Here is a 20,215-nt window from a genome sequence, read left to right as displayed (position 1 = left end):
TGAATTAACGTTTCTGCATTTGACATCGTGAGCATAGGTCGTAATTTCGATATATTTTTTAGATGGAAAAATGTGGTTTTGCAAATGCTAGAAATGTGGATTTCGAAGGAAAGATTGCTATCGAATAGGACACCTAGGTTCCTAACTGATGACAAAGAATTGGGAAGCAGCCATCGAGTATTAGACAATGCTTTAGGTAATTACATGCGGAGGTTTTAGGTCCAATAATTAATACCTCTGTTTTTTCAGAATTTAGTAATAAGAAATTACTCCAATTTTTTATTTCAACTATGCATTCTGTTAGTTTTTCAAATTGGTATGTTTCGCCGGGCCGCGAAGAAATACAGACCTACGTATCATCAGCATAACAGTGAAAGCTAACACCATGTTTCCTGATGATATCTCCCAAGAGTAACATATAAAGCGTAAAAAGTAATGGCCCTAGTACTGAGCCTTGAGGTACTCCATACTGCACTTGTGACTGATATGATACCTCGTCATTCACTGCTACAAACTGATGCCGGTCAGATAAGTACGATTCGAACCAAGCCAGTGCACTACCCCTAATGCCAACATAATTTTAAAGTCTATTTAAAAGAATATTGTGGTCAATAGTATCAAACGCAGCACTAAGATCCAGTAGCATAATAGAGAGATGCATCCACGATCGGATGACAGGAGAAGGTCATTTGTAACTCTAAGTCTCAGTACTATGAAAAGGTCTAAAACCTGACTGGAAATCCTCACAGATATCATTTTTCTCTAAGAAGGAACACAATTGTGAGGATACTACCTTTTCTAGTATCTTTGACAGAAAAGGGAGATTTGAGATTGGTCTGTAATTATTTAATTAGTTGGGATCAAGTTGTGTTTTTTTAATGAGAGGCTTAATAACAGCCAGTTTGAAGGTTTTAGGGACATATCCACTGTACATAAATATAAGGCGAGGCACTACAGGCAAAAACATTGTTTTTTAATGCACTGGTCAATTTTGAGATTTTAAGAATTGGCTTTTCATAATGTGATATTTCAGACTAGTGTAAAGGAAACATCCAAAAAACACTGTTTGCATCTACTTTGATAAACTACGTTTTTGTATTTTATTTACAATTGACTAAGTCCCCAAAGAGAGGTTTTGTTAGATTTAGCTCACTTCTGTTTACAAAAATATGGTTAAATATGTCTTTTTTTTTAACCTATATTAAGCTAACAATGGCTAAACATTAAAATGAACTAATATTGGGGTCACTGAACAAACAGCATTTACAAAATCAAAGCATTTTGGCCTTGAAGCAGCTGGTTGCATTAATGAGATGCACCATCCATCACCTGTAGGCTGCGCAACAGCCATATATTCTGATGGAGCACCTGCTTTCATATTGCAATAGAAAAGTAACAAAGTGCACGCAGGTTGATCGATCGAAATAGTTGTCAATTACTTTTGATTGATATGCTTTACCTATTTCTAACTGGGCGAGCTAAACGTCAGTGAAATTCAAGCCTGTGTGTTATTGGCTCGGCTTATTATTTTGACTACTCCACAACGCCCGCCTTTCTCCCGAAAACTCGACAATCAATTGGCCAAAAATATATCCTTCAACTGTCATAGAAATACTACCTTACCTCATTGGCCGGAACAAACGTCAATCAGAGCAAATCTGTACTATGATTGGTCCGAACCGTGAGCTGGCGCTGATTGACAAGCAACCTGATTGGCCAGAGGGCGCGGGTGGGGCGGTATCTCGTGTGGGCTCTTCAAGGCTTCACGGAGAGTGAATGTCGTCATGAGCGGTGGGTAGGAATTATAACGTTGGTGTTTATATTACTATGTTACTTTCCTTAAACATTTTCTTGAGCGAATGAGCCGATATATATTTAGTATCGTAGCTAGCACGCATGAGTTTTAAAAATCATGCGTAGCAAGGCGATTCTAGCAAATGCACACTTCCGGAATCAGGGTTCTTTTCCGCAGCGAATAGTTTATCTGGCTAGTTAGCACTTTAGCATGCTAAGCCAGCAGTTTCCTCCTCCATCAGCGCACTCTCGAGTCTGTCTGCACGCAGACAGAATAACCATTTAGTAGCGCACTGCATGCTCGTAGAAAAACGTAAACTGATTAAAACGTAATACAAAGTGAGGTTCAATAGAATATTTAAAGTATTCAATTAGCATAGCTCAACCACTTGCAGGCTTCTGACGTTTAGCCTGTTAGCGTTAGCCGCTGGTTTCAGCCTGCAGGTTTAACCAAACTGCATTTTTCCTTTATACATCCATAAAAACACAATTTCCCCCGTCCAACTACGAATTTCGTTGTAAATACACAAGGTTTGGTTATCAGCGGTTGTGTCCTGGTTTTCAGCTTGTTATGAGAGGAAGTTCTGTATGTAGTAAAGTTAGAAAAGCGTTGAATATGATGCTAGATAAATCACTGTGGTCTAATTTTTTTTAGACTTGCTATGATTTTGATCCCGTTCGAATAAATGTGGATAAACTCTTAGTTTTGGCAGCCAATTAGCAAGCACCATAACATCAAGTGTTTATTTGGGTTGGGATCTGAGATCTTGGTACATGCGGGGTCAATGGGGTCAGTGCTGGGTGTTTACCATAGATGTATATATTCTAGAGCAGCAGCTCTAAATCCTGGTTTTGGAGAAGCCCAGCACTTTAGGACTAGGATTGAGAACATCTCATAGTGTGCTATTAGTGGATTGAGTTTTAAACCCTGTCCCGTTGAATCACTCCTCTCCAGGGTTTAGATTATCACAGGTAACGCCTCCTTAGCTATGCTGTCATAACCGAAAGTGCATGCCATTCATGTTTTGTTTATTTTGTGTGAACTGAAAGAGCAGCTCAGCGGATTTGTTCATTATTTCCAGTTTCTGTGCAAACACTGATCACAATACTGTGATCAGTGCAATCGAAGAACAGAATAATTTAATAATTTCTCAAATGGAAATCACAAATGGAGAGTTCGGGTGTTTTCTTTGCATAAATAGATTCATATTCTTCTCACAGATCAAAAGGACAGTATGGCCACCACTGTCGCAGTCAGCCCCAGTGAATATCTTCAGCCCTCCACCAACACTTCTCAAGTAAGGCTATTTTTAGACTGTTTTAGGGATGAGCTAATATTTAATTGATAAGGCAATAATTATTTTCAAGCTGTCAATGAAATCTTAACAAGTCATTTAAACCACTTAAATGAAATTACCTTTAATGGCTATTCTTAGAGGATACACTACCAGTCAAAAGTTTTTGATTTAAGTTAAGATTTTTGAATGTTTTTTAAAGTCTCTTCTGATCACCAGGCCTGCATGGATTTGATCCAAAGTACAGCAAAAACAGTACAATTTTGACATTAATATAAAATAACTGTTTTCTATTTGAATGTATTTCGAAATCTAATTTAATCCTGTTATTAAAGCAACATTTTCAGCTGCATTACTCCAGTCTTCATTGTCACATGTTCTTCAAGTAATCATTTTAATATGGTGATTTGCTGTTTAAGGATTTTTTTTTTTTTATTATTATCAATATTTAAAACAGTCGAGTACATTTTTTCAGGATTCTTTGATTAGAAAGATACACAGATCAGCATTTATCTGAAATAAAAAGCTTTTGTAATATTATACACTATATCATTCCGTTTTTTCATTTAGCAAGGATTCTTTAAATTCATCAAAAGTTAAGATAAAGACATTTATAATGTTACACAATATTTCTATTTTAGATAAATGCTTTCTATTTATTAAAAAAGAAAAAATACTACTCAGCTGTTTTCAACAATAATAAATGTTAATAATAAATGTTTTTTTGAGCAGCAAATCAGAATATTAGAATGATTTCTGAAGGATCGTGTGAATGGAGTAATGATCCTAAAAATTCAGCTTTGAAATCACAGGAATAAATTACATTTAAAAAATAAAATTCATAAATAATAAATGCAGGTTTGGTGAGGAGAAGAGACTTCTTTAAAAAACATTAAAAATCTTACTGTTCAAAAAATTTTAACTGTAGTGTATGTTCTTATAGATATCTTTTGAATAGACAAATTATATTACGACATAATGAAAGGTCTCAAAAATATTGAAATAAAAATCTTTCAATATGATGGTTTTGCTATAGTTAATGTAGTTTAAATTCTACTTTTTTATAATTAATATAAAGGGTGTGGATGTACCAATAACATGGTAACAGTCAGAATTTTAATCGTAAACTCAGTAATTTACTATTTTTATTGATTTATTTAATGTGACAGTTAAAACTTGAAAATGAAATGTTTTTGCGTTTACTTAATGAATTTGAAATTATCAGATACAATAGACTGTTTACTAAGCTTATGCTCCCTGGACCTAAAAAAAAGAAGCAAAAATTAAATGCATAATTTGTTTTTTAATGTACCATATAAAATAGATATTAATTGTTTTAAATATTGGTACTACTAATAATAAATGTTTATTGAGCAGCAAATCAGCGTATAAGAATTATGTCTGAAGGATTATGTGACACTAAAGATGGGAGTAATGATGAAAATCAAAATGTAGCTTTGATCACAGGAATAAATTACATTTTAAGATATATTCAAATAGAAAACTGTTATTTTAAATAGTAAAAATATTTCTAAATATTATTGTTTTTGCAGTACTTTGAATCAAATAAATGCAGGCTTGGTGAGCAGAGGAGATTTCTTAAAAAAAAAAAAACCTTACTGTTGAAAAACCTTTGACGGGTAGTGTATTTTAAAGACAGACTCAAAATAAGAGTTAAATTACATCAAATGTTCTTTAAATGTAAAACCTTTACTTCTTTTTTTTTTTAAACCATATTATTACTCTGAAACACTTAATTCAGATTTTTTAATTGCTTCATTTCACACTCAAATATTTAGTTATAAATTAAACAATTTTTTAATTTTTCTACTTCATAAATGTTACATTTACTGTTTCTCTGTAATTATTTGTAAACTTTAATAGCAGCAGTTTCTCGATAGTTTCTAAGTGAAAATTGTTTCAAAGTAAATCCTACACCAAACCTTTCTCGTCTTTATTAAAGGCTGGAATACACTACATGACTTTTGCCAAGATTTTCGCCCCAAATTTACAGTCTGGACAAGTTAATGTTAGTCAGAGCCAGTCTGCAAATTTATGTTGAGAATAACACGTAGTGTATGATGGGCACAGACACAGATTGTTTTTAGCTTTAGACTATAAATCCATTCGGCCGTTGGAGATCAAACAAGTTGAGCCAGAGCCACTTTTAAAACACACATTGTTTTCATTTCATATACTTTTCCTAGCAACAAGGCACGTGTTTCTGCATGCGTTTTTCTTTGGAAAGTCTGGTAATGTGTGATAGTTTAGTGTATGATGCCCGTAACTATTAACAGACTCTGTAAGTGTGTATGATGCCTGTTCAGATTTTTAAAAAGTCATGTAGTGTATTCCAGCCTTAAATATATTTGACAGCTGTCCCAAAAAGCAATTTTCTTACATAGCTGTGCCAATATAATGTCTTTTGTAGTAGTCTCTTGTAGGGCTGTGCAATTAATTTAATTAATTTCAAGTTAAATTCAAACGATCATGAAAATACAGTAATCGAGATAAAACGATAATTCTGCCACATTCCACCCCTTTCTAGTGGTGCGCTGCTTAAAAGCTTAATTTTACATGCAAAATGATGTAACGTGACTTTCATATAATGGGACATGCTTGATTAATTAATGTTTTTTGATGTTATATTTTTAAAAGCGAGAAAGACAGCTTTCGCTGTTCTATGTATGCGCTCAGAGACGGAGCAGAACACGGACATGTAGTTATCTTTTAGCTCAAGGTCAAATACGCACAAATATTTCAAATGAGGCGCTTGGTGATTATTGATGTAAACCCTTGTCAGTTATGTCTTAAATGATCATAAACGGTTGGAAATGAAATTATTGTGTAACAGTATATTGGATCCGTGTGGCTCTTAAAGCGGCTACAAATGATATTCCTTCTGCCGTCTCTGTTTAATATTAGTAAAACGTAAAAATACAAAGAGAAAAATCACTCACTGCTCTTGAATGAAGGACTTTTGTAGTTTTAATAAGAAACAAAGCATATTTAATTCTTACAGTGAAGACGCCGTTTTACTTTACATTCAAATAATTACATTCAATTTCTGTGGTAGGCTGTTGGACTACTTTAGACTTGCATAAAAGTATTCAGTTTTTTTTTGTTGTATTGCTATCTTAAAATTAATCACAAGTTTTGGACCCAGTCATAATCGTGTTAAATAATCATTATTTAATTCATTTAATTACAATATTGACCAAAATAATCGTGATTATGATTTTTGCAATAATCGAGCAGCCCTAGTCTCTTTTTGTCGCAATTAATAGTTTTTCACATGCTTGCTCTCATGTAGGATTCACAGCCCTCCCCGCTGGCACTTCTAGCGGCTACCTGCAGTAAGATCGGGCCTCCAGCTGCCCAGGCCCCAGTCAGCACGCCGCCGTCTCAACCTACCACACGCCGTCTGCACCCCATCAAGCCCGCCCCTATCGCCCCGGCTCCACCCAAAAACCTTGGGTTCCTCTCGGCGAAAGGAAATGTTATCCAGCTGCCCGCAGGACTTGGTTCGTCGGGGGCCAGCCCTATTGTCTTCACTATCCAGAGCCCTTCACGTCCAGCAGGCACATCCAATGCCAACATCCAGTACCAAGTGATTCCTCAGTTCCAGGGCTCTCAGACCATTCAAATGATGCCTCAGGGAGGACAGATCCAGATCATCCCCGGAACCAACCAGGCCATTATCACCTCACCTGTCACCGTTCAGGCTGCCACGCAAGCCCCGCCACCTCTGGCCCCGGCGCCGGCCCCTCAGCAGAAGACTGTGGCGATCAAGCCGTCCTCCCAGAAGAGGCGGCAGAATAACGCCAGTTTAAATGCTAATGTTGTACGGCTTCCTAGCGGACTCACGCTCCCACTTAATGTTACTACGAGTGATGTGGGAGGAGCGCACGTTGTAACAGAGACTGCTGCTGCTCCGGTAAAGGGCAAGAGGGGGAGAAAGAGACAGGTGGCTATAGCACCACCCACCCCGACCCCTCAACCGGCCTCACCGCCACCTGTAGCTGAACAGGTTGAAGCCTTGCTAATAGAGACCACAGCCGACAACATTATTCAGGTATGTGTGGTTTTTTTTGTTATTTTGCTTTGGCTTCTTAAAAAACCTGTAGTGCTTTGGCTTAAAATTGTGAAATTTTGTCACTTGCTGGTTTCCTGGGTGTTGTCTCATCTGACAGATTTCTACATCAAAATGACCTTTGTTGTTTACACTGTTCTATGTTGTTCCATGTGTCTCAGTTACTTTGTTTGTACAAAACTGATCCTATTCACCCCAAAATAAAATATATTATAGGCAGGGCTTGACATTAACGCTTGTCCGGGACAAGTGGATTTTGTGAAAGGGCAAGGGAAAGAAAATTTTACTTGCCCGACCGGACAAGTAACCTGATTAAAACATCAATAACAAACAATAACTAACGCAGCACCAAAACTTTGGTGAAAATTATGCTTATTGTATTACTTACAGTTTAAACGGTGATTGAAAACAGACTCACGGATAATCAAAGCTAATAGGCGCAACAGCACACACAAAGAAACAAACATGAACAAACATACTGTGGTAGAAAAAAAATATAAATATTGTATGTAACACATGATACAGGTAGACAACATCACACGACCAAGCACCATTACGATTGCAAATGTGACATTGATTTTATACAACAGTAGTTTAATAAACTAGTTAATATTAACTGAATTACATTTTAGACACATCGTTGACTGTTTTTGCTAACGAAAATAGTTCTAAGCAAAGCCACAGCAGAACCATTCGCGAATCTCCGAGCAACACACAGCGGTGTTTCAGTACTGAATGATTCAGCATTTTTTAAATAATTGGGTGTGTCAATGAATGAACTGGTTGAATCAGTCTATAATTGAATCCGTGACTCACTCATTAAGACAGTGACTTACTGCCACCTACTGGTTGTTTGGTTTCATATTTAAAATAGTGTCCCCGGGGTCTTAATCAATTATGACAAAATGAAGGCCCTTAAAAGGTATTAAAAAGTCTTAATCGCGTTTTTACGAGGTCTTAAATTTTGTTCAAGCGTTGTCCAAAGTGTTTGACTCCAAAAAGCATAAACATATTTATTTTCCTCCTAATATTAACAACGGCGTGCTCGATCCACGCGATTGGTTCAGGCCGGGGCGCGTCCGGGTGATGTCACGTAATTTGCGACAAACGCGAAAAGGTGATGTGACGCTCTCCACATGTAGCGGAACCATAGAGCAAAACAGACGGCAAAATGGGAAAATGTAAGTTTGCGTACTCCTGGTTGGAGAAAGACGAGTTTAAACAGTGGCTGAAGCCTGTCGCTGAAAACAACCGCGAAGTTTCCGAGCTTATCTGAGTTCTGTTGCATGGTTGTGCTCCATTGATTTATTTAACTACAACTGTTTATTAACAACTGTTTATTAAGTTAAAGGTTTGTTACTGATTAGAACTTGAAGTGGCGATGATGTCTTAAAATTTTCTGAGAACGTCTTTGAACAGTCTTAAAAAGGTATTGAAATTACCTTTAGGATTCCTGCATATACCCTGTAAAAGTATTGCATTTTTCCAACATTTCAGATTTATATGTTAAAAAGTAAAACATTAATCTTATAACATTATGCATTTGTAATTTTACTGTGTAAATGCATTTTTTGGAACCTCTTATCTTCATTAAACAGTCTGAGTAAATACATTTCAATGGTACTTTCGATGCAGGTTCGGTTTTTCCTGTGCAGTGGAAAGATGGAGTTTGTTGATACTGATTTAATTTGAATGGTAACAACCATACAGAGTCTAATTATTCTAACTGAGTGTATTGATGAAATTGATGTAAAAGATGACGTACATTTTAGGGATGCACAATATTTATCGGACAGATAAATTATCGACCGATATGGGTAAAAATTACGTCATTTTTATTGCTCCGATAAATAAATGAAATCCGATCCGATAAAGTACTCTTGCTGGTAAATCAATCAATCAGTCTGGTTTATCTGAGATTCATCTGCTTTCCGAGTGCAAGTGACTGCAGCTGTAAACTGCAATGACTCTCGGACTTTGTCGCGTGTAATACGTCATCATCTGATCAATATGATCAATAAGAAGCTTTAACGGACATTTGGACATCTGACGTTACTCCATGATGCACTTTTCATTTTTTCCAGGTTGACAAATGTCAAAGCATTTTATTTATTTAGAATTGTGGTGCCTTACACAAAAAATAAACATTTTTGAAGAGTCAGGACTGATGTTAGCTATGATTGTTAGACCCAGATATATACAGTAATATACATTTCATTAGTTTATCTCAGATTTTGTATTCTCCTGGGTGCACAAAATTATCATATAAAAATATGAACGTATCGGTATCGGCCACAAGAAGGACTTAATTATCGGCTATCGGGATCGGTAAAAAAATTTCATATCGTGCATCCCTAGTACATTTAGTAAGGTTAGGAAAATATTGTCCATTATAAAATTAAAATGTGTCCTAGAAATCAATATAAGGCAAATTTCACAAATATGCTGATTAAAGTAAGACCTCATAGAGTAGTGATAAGACTATTGCTTCAGAATGGATTACATTTTCCGCCAAAACAAAAAGGCTTTTTTTTTTGTCCCGGACAAGTAAATTTTTTACTCAGACAAGTAAATGTTAGATTTATTTGCATGTGTCAAAGCTTAATGTCTCCACGTCTAGGAGAACTCACAGCTCTCTGGTAGCCTATCACACACACCGGATGCATCGCGTTCAATTCAAGCAGCGATCTACAAGAGTTTATTTGATCACCAAATAGGCAAAAGAATTCTGCTGTCGTTTCTTCACTAATGCAGCATCTAGTCAACAAATTAATCACTTAGTAATGATATGAAAACATGCACTACAGTATACTGTGTACACAACGCTTCGTTGTCGATGTTTTAAATCCGCCTTTGAAGTGTCCCACTGTGTGCAGCATGCAGTGTCGTGTCTAAATAAACTGCATGTGCTGTCAGTGATTTCTGCCACTAGAGGCCACTCTCCTGTAAAAAAATATCGATTCTCCGATTTTAATCGATCTTCAGTTTAACGCAACTATATCGATTTGGGAAATCCCTGAATCGATTCTTAATGCGCATGCTTCACCTAAGAGGATATGAATATTCACCTCTCCTCCTGAAGGTGTCACCATCAGCTGCTTTTTTTGCAGAAAAATCTGGTGATCAAAAATGATTAGGCTGTAGTTAAGAACTGTTAGTTTTATGGACAGTTAGAATGTTTTGTATACGCAGACAAGGGCTTTATGATGGGCCTGTTTTGAACGTTTTGAATTTAGAAAAATGTTTTATTTCTTAAACATGTTTGAAGATCTTAATAGATTTCACTGTTGCACATTTACAGTCTTTTTATTTTTTTACAGTAATGTGCATTTTGCAGTTTGTTTACATGGTGTACAATGGATGCACATATTTATGACTTCTTGTTACAGTGTTCATTTAAAATAAAATGCACCCTATTATTAATGTAGATGTGTATTTCAGTAATAAACTTAAGTGCAGAGTTTCAGTTACCAGCATTTATATCAAAATATGGATCCCATGTCTGCAAAACGAACATTTTAAATTAAATGTTGATAGCTAATCGATATTGAATCGAATCGAATCGAAATCACAATTGAATCGAATCGAAGCCATAAAAATAAGAATCGAATCGCAGAATTGGTCACAATACCCAGCCCTAATAACAGACTAGGGACGTTGCTGTATAATGAGGACCTTCTCAGCGCTCTAGCAACAGACAGAACCGGAAAAACTATCAGCATGGATTTTTGCAGATAACCGATAGTTCCGCCAGTCAACTATGGGTGCCGATTAATCGGCAAAACCGATACATCGGTCAACCACTAGATGTAATGGCATTATCAATATTGTGGTATCACATGACGAGCAAAAAAGTGTTGTTTTTAAAATATATTTAAACTTCTTGTTCTAACATAAAAGTTTTTTTAAAAGTTGTGATTTGGGCCATTATGCTTTGGGACAGTATCTGTCAAACTAACTACAACCAAAAGCACAATATGGCTTAATCCCTTCATCAGATCTGTTTTCGCTGCATTTCAAAGTGAAGTTTGCTCTTAATTCAGGCGATCAGCTCATGATCCGGTGTTTTCCGTGCCTCAGAGCGACTCAGTTCGCAGTGAATAAATGCAGTGAACTTGTTTAATGCATGTGCTGTGAGTTTAGCACGTGTTTGGGAACACAACGGCCACTAGTTATGCTTGATTTTCATGGGAGATGATTACAGCATTTCACTAGATTAGCCTGTTTTCACTGAAGCTGGAGTTTTCTGTCAAAATAAAAGCTTAAAATTGCAGTATGAATTGCTGACAGCTAGTGGTTTAAATGGATAAGGTTACTGCAGTCCAAATTCAAAATATCTCTTTCAAGTGTAGAAATCAAGAAGGAAGTATTGTAATTTCCCTACTGTAGTGTAAGGCAAAAATAATATACCTATGAAATTTTCATTTATTTTATAGTGCAATTGTTTTACAGTTCATGATTATTAATGTCAGGAATAACAATAATAAAATAGTTGTTGTTATTATCATTATATTCTACTTCGTTTGGCTTCTAAAACATCAGTGTGAATGTAATTTAGACTGAGACCGTATATCACAACCAAAAAGAGGGTTGAGTCCTCTTTAAAGTTCAGGTACAAGTCCATTTTTTTCTGGTTTAAGTTTTCTTAGTTAAGAACATGGCTTAGAGCTTTTAATTTTGAACTCTTAAAGTGCATTAGATGGGACAATTTAACTTTAAAATGTACAAAATGTCTTTTTTTTTTTTTTTTTTAAATATCGCAATAAAAATTGTATTGTGGACTTCATATCAGATATTATCATATTGTGATATTTTGATAGCATTACATCCCTAATTGGAAATGATATTATGCTGAAAAACATGCTATTTTTTAAGGTTTTTTATATCGTGACAACAGTAAACAGTAGTCAACATTTGAAGTAGATCAAAATCTTTCATCAAAATTGTCCTAATGCTAAAAAAATACAGAAACGAGGCTGCTTGAACGATTACTAATGACTGATGAGCAGCAGAGGTTTTATTATGCCAGAGTCGACCGCTTCAGCTCCTTCCAGTCATGTCTTTGTGGGGTAAAACAGTGCTATTTTATTATACTAGATACATTTGAGTGTGTTGAAAGTTCTGTTATAATGCTACTCTATGTGTTCGTCATCTGTCTAATACAACGCATAACCAAGTAAAGCGTCTTTAGTGTTTCCATGTTTTTCACAAAATAAAACAAGAAATTAAAGCTGCTTGATGTCTGTTACACTGCTTAAATTCTTATTTCTCTAGATTTAAACATTCTTTGAAACATTTGGGTGTAATGTAAGTACATAAGTCAACAAAATATATAATACTATTCTGGTGGGTTTTGGATATTTTAATCAAAATATTTTACATATTGTGCCTTTAAACTTCTAAAATTAATATTCTTTTTTTTTTTTTTTTTTTTTTAACAGAATTAATTTCAAATAATACCGGTGTTGTAATGGTATTAGTTTTAGTCAACACTATTGACCCTATAAAAAAAAATGGTGGAAAATATGTTTGTCAATAATGTCACAATGCAAATGAAATGTTCCTAAAATTAGCTTGACCTTTTTGTTTTGAGTGAATTATAAATAATGATATGTTTTATGTAATTCACCCATGAAGTATACAGGCAGCTGTTTTTGTTGATTGCGTATATCCCTAAAAATGTCTTCCTGTCCCAGGCAGGAAATAATTACCTGATCGTGCAGAGTCCAGGGGGTAGTCAGCCTGCTGTGGTGCAGCAGGTGCAGTTGCTTCAGCAGAAATCAGATCAGCAGGTCGTTCAGATCCCCCCGCAGGCTTTAAAAGTGGTACAGGCCGCCTCTGCCACCCTTCCCCCTGTACCACAGAGACAGACAGTCACCCCAGAACCCACACAGGTACGTCAGAAAACAGCTTTTTTTATGATTTATCATTAATTTAGAGTCCACATGTCATGCATGTGCTCTGCTTTCCCAGGTGCTGATTAAAACAGCCTCAGGTGAATGGCAGGCTGTACAGCTACAGGAGACAACTGTTACCACACCAACAACACCCACGAGCACCCCTACACATGCAGTGGTCACTAAAAAGGCTCAAACAGGGACACGGAAAGAAAGGACTCTCCCTAAGATTGCCCCGGCTGGAGGGGGTCTGATAACACTGAACGCAGCCCAGCTAGCTTCTGCTGCTCAGGCAGTTCAAACCATCAATATAAATGGTGTACAGGTGCAGGGTGTTCCTGTAACAATCACCAATGCTGGAGGTGAGTGAGTGCTTTGTTTCGACAAACAGATGCGAAAACTTATAATTGATTGTTTTACTTAAAGGAGAAGTCCGGTGTGACATTGACCTAAAGTGTGTTGAATCATGATACCGAGTGTGAACGTACCTTGCATATCTCATCTCGGTTTGTGCCCTGCAGTGCAAAATCTGGCGTTAGTTAGCCGATGCTCACAACAGGTTGTCAATGAGGGTGAATAGGGCATCGGAATAGCCATGTAAATAAATCACTGTTTTCTGCCATTTACGAGGCACTTTCTGAGTTCTCAATGTCTCGTTTTAAATGTCAGGGCCCTTGGAAGTCTACCAATGAAGTGTGGAGCTACTTTGTGCCTCGTAAATGGCAGAAAACAGTGATTTATTTACATGGCTACTCCGATGCCCTATTCACTCTCATTGACAACCTGTTGTTAGCATCGGCTAACTGACCTCAGATTTCAGACTGCAGGACACAAACCGAGATGAGATATGCAAGATATGTTCACACTTGGTATAACGATTCAACACACTTTAGGTCAATATCACACCGGACTTCTCCTTTAAAGGGGTCATCGGATGCAAAACTCACTTTTACATGTTGTTTGAACATTAATGCGTGTTGGCAGATTGTGTACACAACCACCCTACAATGATAAAAATCCACCCAGTAGTATTTTTTAAATCTTTAAATCCCTTTTTTAAAGCAAGACAAGACTGTAAAAAGCACATTTTAGCTACATTTATGCAACAGTGAAAAAATTGGCAAAATACATTAAAAAAAAAACACGTTGGGTAATCAGCCTTTGGTCCAGTGTTTAATTTTGTCCGGCATCGACCAAAATTTTTCATTTCAGTGCATCCCTATCAAAAAGTACACTTTTGTACCTATTAGGTTCTAATATGTACCTTTAAGGTACCAAAATAGACCATTTAGGTACAAACGTGTACCTTTTAAACCTTTATTAATCATGTGGAACACCTTTTATGATGGATTCATACACTTTTTGCTTCAAAATCTTTACCACCATTCACTGCCATCATAAAGCTTGAAAGAGTCAGGACATTTTTGAATATAACTCTGATTGTATTCGACTGAAAAATGAAAGTCATATACACCTAGGATGGCTCGAGGATGAGTAAATCATGGGGTAATTTTTATTTTTGGGTGAACCGTCCCTTTAACTCTTTCGAAGACTTGGAGTGATGCATTGTGAATGATGTAAACATGATCTTGGTGGCATTTTGTTTAATGTGTTCATGTCTTTTAGGCCAGCAGCATCTCACAGTGCAGACGGTTCCAGGAGCGGGTCTGCAGCTGGGCGGTGTACAGACACAGACGCAGACCATGCAGGTGGAACAGACACAGACACTCGCACTGGAACTGCAGAGTCAGCCAGGAGAGAAGAAACGGCGCATGGCCTGCACCTGTCCCAACTGCAAAGATGCTGAAAAAAGGTGGGATAGCTTTAAATATAATGGCATTTTTAAAATAGGGCTGGGTGATATAGCCAAAATGTTTCTATATCATTCGATATTGCTGTTTATCACAATAATAATTTCATACCACAAAAAAAAAGCTCTCCCAACAATGCAAGCTTGTTGAACTTTATTTCAGCAAATTTACTCTCAGGCCTTCATCAGAACAGAATTGGAGAAATTAATTATTACATCACTTGTACATTAGTGGATCCTCTGCAGTGAATGGGTGCCGTCAGAGTCCAAACAGCTGATAAAAACATCACAATAATCTAGGGCTAAAAAAATAAACAAAATCGATTATTATCGATAATGAAAATCATCGACAATGATTCTCATTATCGATTAATCGGGTCCGCCCACAGTGCATGTACAACTTCAGAGGGTCGTGTCAAATTGCTGCACTGAATGACGCATTTCTATGGACAACCTGTGAGGCGCTTTGACAGATTCGTTTGCATCCTCAGCATGAAAACTTTCAGTTTACAGTCATATCCTTATCTGTAAATGTCAGAAATTCACAAAGGCATTTCCATTTTTGCATAAAAGTCCATCCTGGCAGCCTGTGTTAAGTGTAAATCTTTACTGAATGAGCATCAGACAGCTGCAACGCAGAGAGGGAGACAATTAATACTCAGCGCAAAAACATTCATTGTGCTGGAATATCGTTCAATGGTAAATTTAGGTTTAAAAGACAACATGTAGTGCACATATGTATGGAGAGTAGGAACTGTAAAGGGATAACAGCGTGTAATTATCTGAAATATAAATATCAGACGCTATATAAAGAAACGTGACTTTGATCAACTTGAACGTGTGTTCCTGCAGAACATTCCTCTTACCTGTTGGTTAACACCGAGTTTGATTTTATTCGTCTTTATTATCTGTATCAGGCTATTCTTTTTATTTTTAACGTAGATATTTAAACTTTGTTTACTATATACAGTGTTTAACAAATGATGTAAGGTCTGTGCCACTGCTGCTCTACACTAACAATATTGGTGATTAGCAAAATCATTTTTTAGCTTTCTGTATTGATTAGTCCTCCAATGTGCATAAGCTTTTTAGTAACAGTAGGCTATTTCTAATGCTATAATTATTGCTGTTATCTATAAAAAAAAAATAGTCCCTCCCTACCCGCCAACAATTTGAATTTCCGTAGGTGGGATTTACATTGTGACCTCATTGCATGCGGAAAACAAACTCTGTAGTCCAAAGGAGCCGTTCGTTTTAGTTCTTGAAAAGGGATTTTTTTTTAACTAAATATCTACCTGTGGTGTGGACTTTCAGATTTGTAACTTTGTAGATGTTTTTCATGCCCAAACATACACACCACACACTGGCTAAAATTCAAAAAGTGTCCGAAATCACTTTTGCCTGTTGCAGGCCAGGAGAAGTGGGGAAAAGAAAACACATCTGCCACATAGCAGGCTGTGAAAAGACCTTTCGAAAGACTTCCCTCCTGCGGGCGCATGTCCGACTGCACACGGGAGAGAGGCCCTTCGTGTGCAGCTGGGTCTTCTGCGGAAAACGATTCACACGCAGCGACGAGCTGCAACGGCACGCCAGGACACACACGGGTATGTGTATGCCAGCTCCAAACACACACATGCACAAAATACAAGTGTGATGCCTCACTTTTTTAATTCACCTTATTTGTTTTGTCTGTTTTCAGGAGACAAACGTTTTGAGTGCAATAAGTGTCAGAAACGTTTCATGCGGAGTGACCACCTCACGAAGCATTACAAAACACACATCAACACAAAGAGCCTGTGAACGGCGTCTTTCACAGGGTTTCGAGAACTTTGGGGGAGGGAGAAGAAAGAAAAACGCTGTTCCCGGGGCTTAAAGGATGGGAGGAAACAGAGGTCAACCCACCTTCACGTGTTCGACGTGGCCCGGGAGGGTTTCAGGGTAAACTACACTCCCGTTGTCCACTTTTTACTCACCCTCATCCGCAAAGGGAGGCTGGTTGGCTATAAAGTGTGACCCACAACTTCGATAAATGGATGGCTTGGCTGATTTCTCTGTTACACGGAGCAGAAAAGACGTCTGTCTGAGCACCAACAGACACTCCAGCCAAAAAAGCAAGAAACAAAGTTACTTTCCCCCCTCATTTACAATACTTCACATGTATGTTTTTGGTTGTTTTAGCTAAACCAAGCCCCTCACATGAAGTGTAGCAGCTAACGGACAGTGTTTCCTGGCTTTTATTGTGTAAATGTTTGTTTTCATACATACAAACATACATTTGTACATACTATGGCAAATTTGAATACAAAAATGACGCTTTGGACAAACTCTTTGACCCAGTTAAATTATATTCAGTTTAATGATTTTTTTTTTTTTCAGCTTTGGAATTTTTAAACAGAAGCTTGAAACTTTGTATAACTTTGGTTGATTGTTTTTAATATTAGTGGAGGTTTGGAAAATTAATATTTTGGTTTTTACGTACATGTCCACATTAGACAATCATGAGAAGATAAACAGGAGGGGAAATATCTTGGAACTCGCCACGTCATTATATAAAATAAGGAATAATTTATTGAATGTATGCAGGTTGTGTCTTTGTTAAAAGATTGCAAATGTGTCCATTCGCAAAAATGTAGATAAGAGCTCATGTTAATGTTCTCGTGAAAAGCGGGACAAAGTATCTCACCAAACAGGACGCAATGTGATGAAAATTGTGGTTGCATTATACCAGTTGAAGTGTTTTATTTAATTTAAGGTACATGTAAAGCGGTTACATGCTGATGGATTTAATGGTTAGTTATATGCAGTCATTCCATTTAAGTTCATCTAAGCTTTTGTCCAAGCTCTCTAAAAGAGGCCTTAAGAAGAAGAAAAGAAAATCTGTGCTTATGTATGTTTGTATAGTGTCTGAGTTCATACTGTTGTATTTGGGTGTAAAATGTAGGATAATTGTTACACAAATGTGTATTGGCTGTTGTTGCCAAACATGAACGACGTGGACTGTGTACAGTGTAAATGAGAAGGAAAAAAACAACATTGTATAGTTTCATTCCTATAATATCGAAGACTAATAGATTACCCTTTTTATTGACTAAAAGTTGCCTTAGTCTGCAGCACCCCATATTTAAAGAGATTTGTCTTTTTCCAGGGAACTGCATTTGTAGACCTGCTTTTTTTTCATTGTCTAACTTATGAAGTGTTAAGAAATGCCAATTTATGTGCACTGACCAAATTCAGGGTTTTCACTGAGTGGATAATTTAATTTTTTGGTTCATGTACCTACATCTGATTTGACAGAATAAAAACTTCTTTATCTATCCTTGATAAACCCCACATTTAAAGAGCCCCGGCTTTGAAAATCGGTAGGTAACCCTGTGTTTGTATAACTTGTATTGAGGAGCTTAGACCAGAGAACTTGCTATCTTTTTCTACAGTCAGACCACCGCACCCACTCACCTAATAAAGCATAACAAAAAAAAAAAAAAAAAAAACACTTGAGTGTTTCTCTGTTTTTCAATTGTCATCATGACAACACTGTAACAAAAAAAAAGAAAAAGTTGTTTCAACTTAAAATTGGTGAAATTTTTTGTTTAGTCAACTTAAAATATCCAAGTTGTCACTTTTAGTAACTTAAATTTTCAAGTTGACTAAACTAAAAATTTTAAGATGAAACAATTACATGAGCTATTCATATTAACATTTCTGGAAATTGTGCATTTAATTCTCATTTTCAGAAAGTTTTGGAATATGTTTTTAATTTGTGGGACAGCAGTTTGCACCAGTTCTGTAGAATGGCCCATATACTAACATCAGGAGGTTAAACTTTGGATGTAAGGGGTTTAAATTTGGTGTTTAAAATCCTGTTAAATTTGCCAACAACAGACTACACTCTTAAAAATAAAGGTGCTTTAAAAGGTTCTTTACAGTGATGCCATAAAAGAACCATTTTTGGTTTTACAAAGAACCATCTCTTTCTTACCGTTTTATAATCTGAAGAAACTTCTTTCGCCACTTCAGATGCTAAAGGTTCTTTATGGAACCATTTAGACAAAAAGGTTCTTCTGTGGCATCGTGAAGCACCTTTATTTTTAAGAGTGTAGTACCTATGATTAATTTTTTGCTGCTATTATGCCCCAGGGTTTGGGGCAAAAATCACATATTGTTTAATAAGATACACATTCATTCAAATGTCAGTCTTTCTTCAGGCGTCAGTAGAATTTCACAAATGGGCCTGATGTTAAAATGACTTCATTTGGTCTATGAAGACCCAGGGAAATATATGAAAGAAATGCAATTTCTGGACCTGGAAATGCCACGTATATTACTGAAATCTTAAAACTCTGGCATTATGATTGGATATTTTTTGAAAGAAATGGAAACACACGGACTGGAAAGGTCATGAAAATGTATTTGTAGTTTACTTCCAGAATAAAATTTCATAAAAATGCAAACATCTCTATTATGTTCAAAAATGTTTAAGTTTTCACTCTTAATGCATAATGTTTTCTTTGTTTGTTGAATGTTTTTCCTTCTGGAGCATCAGTGAGCATTTAAACCTTCTGTAATAGTTGCATATGAGTCCCTCAGTTGTCCTCAGTGTGAAAAGATGGATCTCAAAAAATATAATCATTGTTGGAAAGGGTTCAAATACACAAAAAAAGCTGAAAAACCAAAGAATTTGTGGGACCTGAAGGATTTTTTTCTGAAGAACCGCAGGCAGTTTAACTGTTCAGGACAAACAAGGGACTCATGAACAACTATCACTAAACAAACAACACAGCTGTGGATCATTCAGGTAACAACACAGTATTAAGAATCAAGTGTATGTAAACTTTTGAACAGGCTCATTTTTATAAATTCAACTATTATTTTCTCTTGTGGACTATATGTAAACATCTTTTATGTGAAATATCTTATTCAGGTCAGTACTAAATAAAAAATAACATGCATTTTGTATGATCCCTCTTATTCTGGTGAAATAATTAACATTTAGCAGATTCTGAAACTTTTGACCTCAACTGTATTAGAAGAGACACTAAAGACCGGAGGAATGATGATGAAAATTCAGCTTTGCATATCAGAAATAAATAGTATTTTTTAAATATTTTACAAAAGTGTATTTTTATTTTTAATAATATTTCACAATTTTACTGTTTTTACTATTATATAAACGTAACCTCTACATGTTTACAAGCTTTTCCTTCTATCATAGATCGAGTCTGACCACATTTTCACAATTCTTTAAAACAATTTCCTGATTCGTCCTCAACATCCTTCACACACATAATTTTTTCCTGATTTTAACAGCTTTACAGTTCCAGTTTCCATT

General features: G+C 36.3%; 1 protein-coding gene across 2 annotated transcripts; it reads left to right on the top strand.

Annotated features, from left to right (window-relative positions):
• Positions 1-1,756: 1,756 nt before the first annotated feature.
• On the top strand, positions 1,757-18,358 carry sp2 (sp2 transcription factor). 2 transcript variants are annotated; one of them, XM_073826088.1, is made up of 8 exons: positions 1,757-1,791; positions 3,016-3,092; positions 6,403-7,164; positions 12,879-13,076; positions 13,156-13,441; positions 14,706-14,892; positions 16,300-16,493; positions 16,589-18,358. In XM_073826088.1, exons 1-8 carry the CDS (start codon positions 1,785-1,787, stop codon positions 16,687-16,689), a joined length of 1,812 nt encoding a protein of 603 aa, XP_073682189.1. In that variant the 5' UTR covers positions 1,757-1,784; the 3' UTR covers positions 16,690-18,358. The 2 variants fall into 2 exon arrangements, with proteins under 2 accessions (XP_073682189.1, XP_073682190.1); XM_073826089.1 differs by lacking the exon at positions 1,757-1,791 and adding an exon at positions 1,806-2,766.
• Positions 18,359-20,215: the final 1,857 nt, after the last annotated feature.

This window comes from Garra rufa, chromosome 20, assembly GCF_049309525.1.
Source record: "Garra rufa chromosome 20, GarRuf1.0, whole genome shotgun sequence".
NCBI classification, from domain to species: Eukaryota; Metazoa; Chordata; class Actinopteri; order Cypriniformes; family Cyprinidae; genus Garra; species Garra rufa.
The sequence above is the reverse complement of the archived record's forward strand: the minus strand, read 5'-3'. Positions and strand labels throughout refer to the sequence as shown.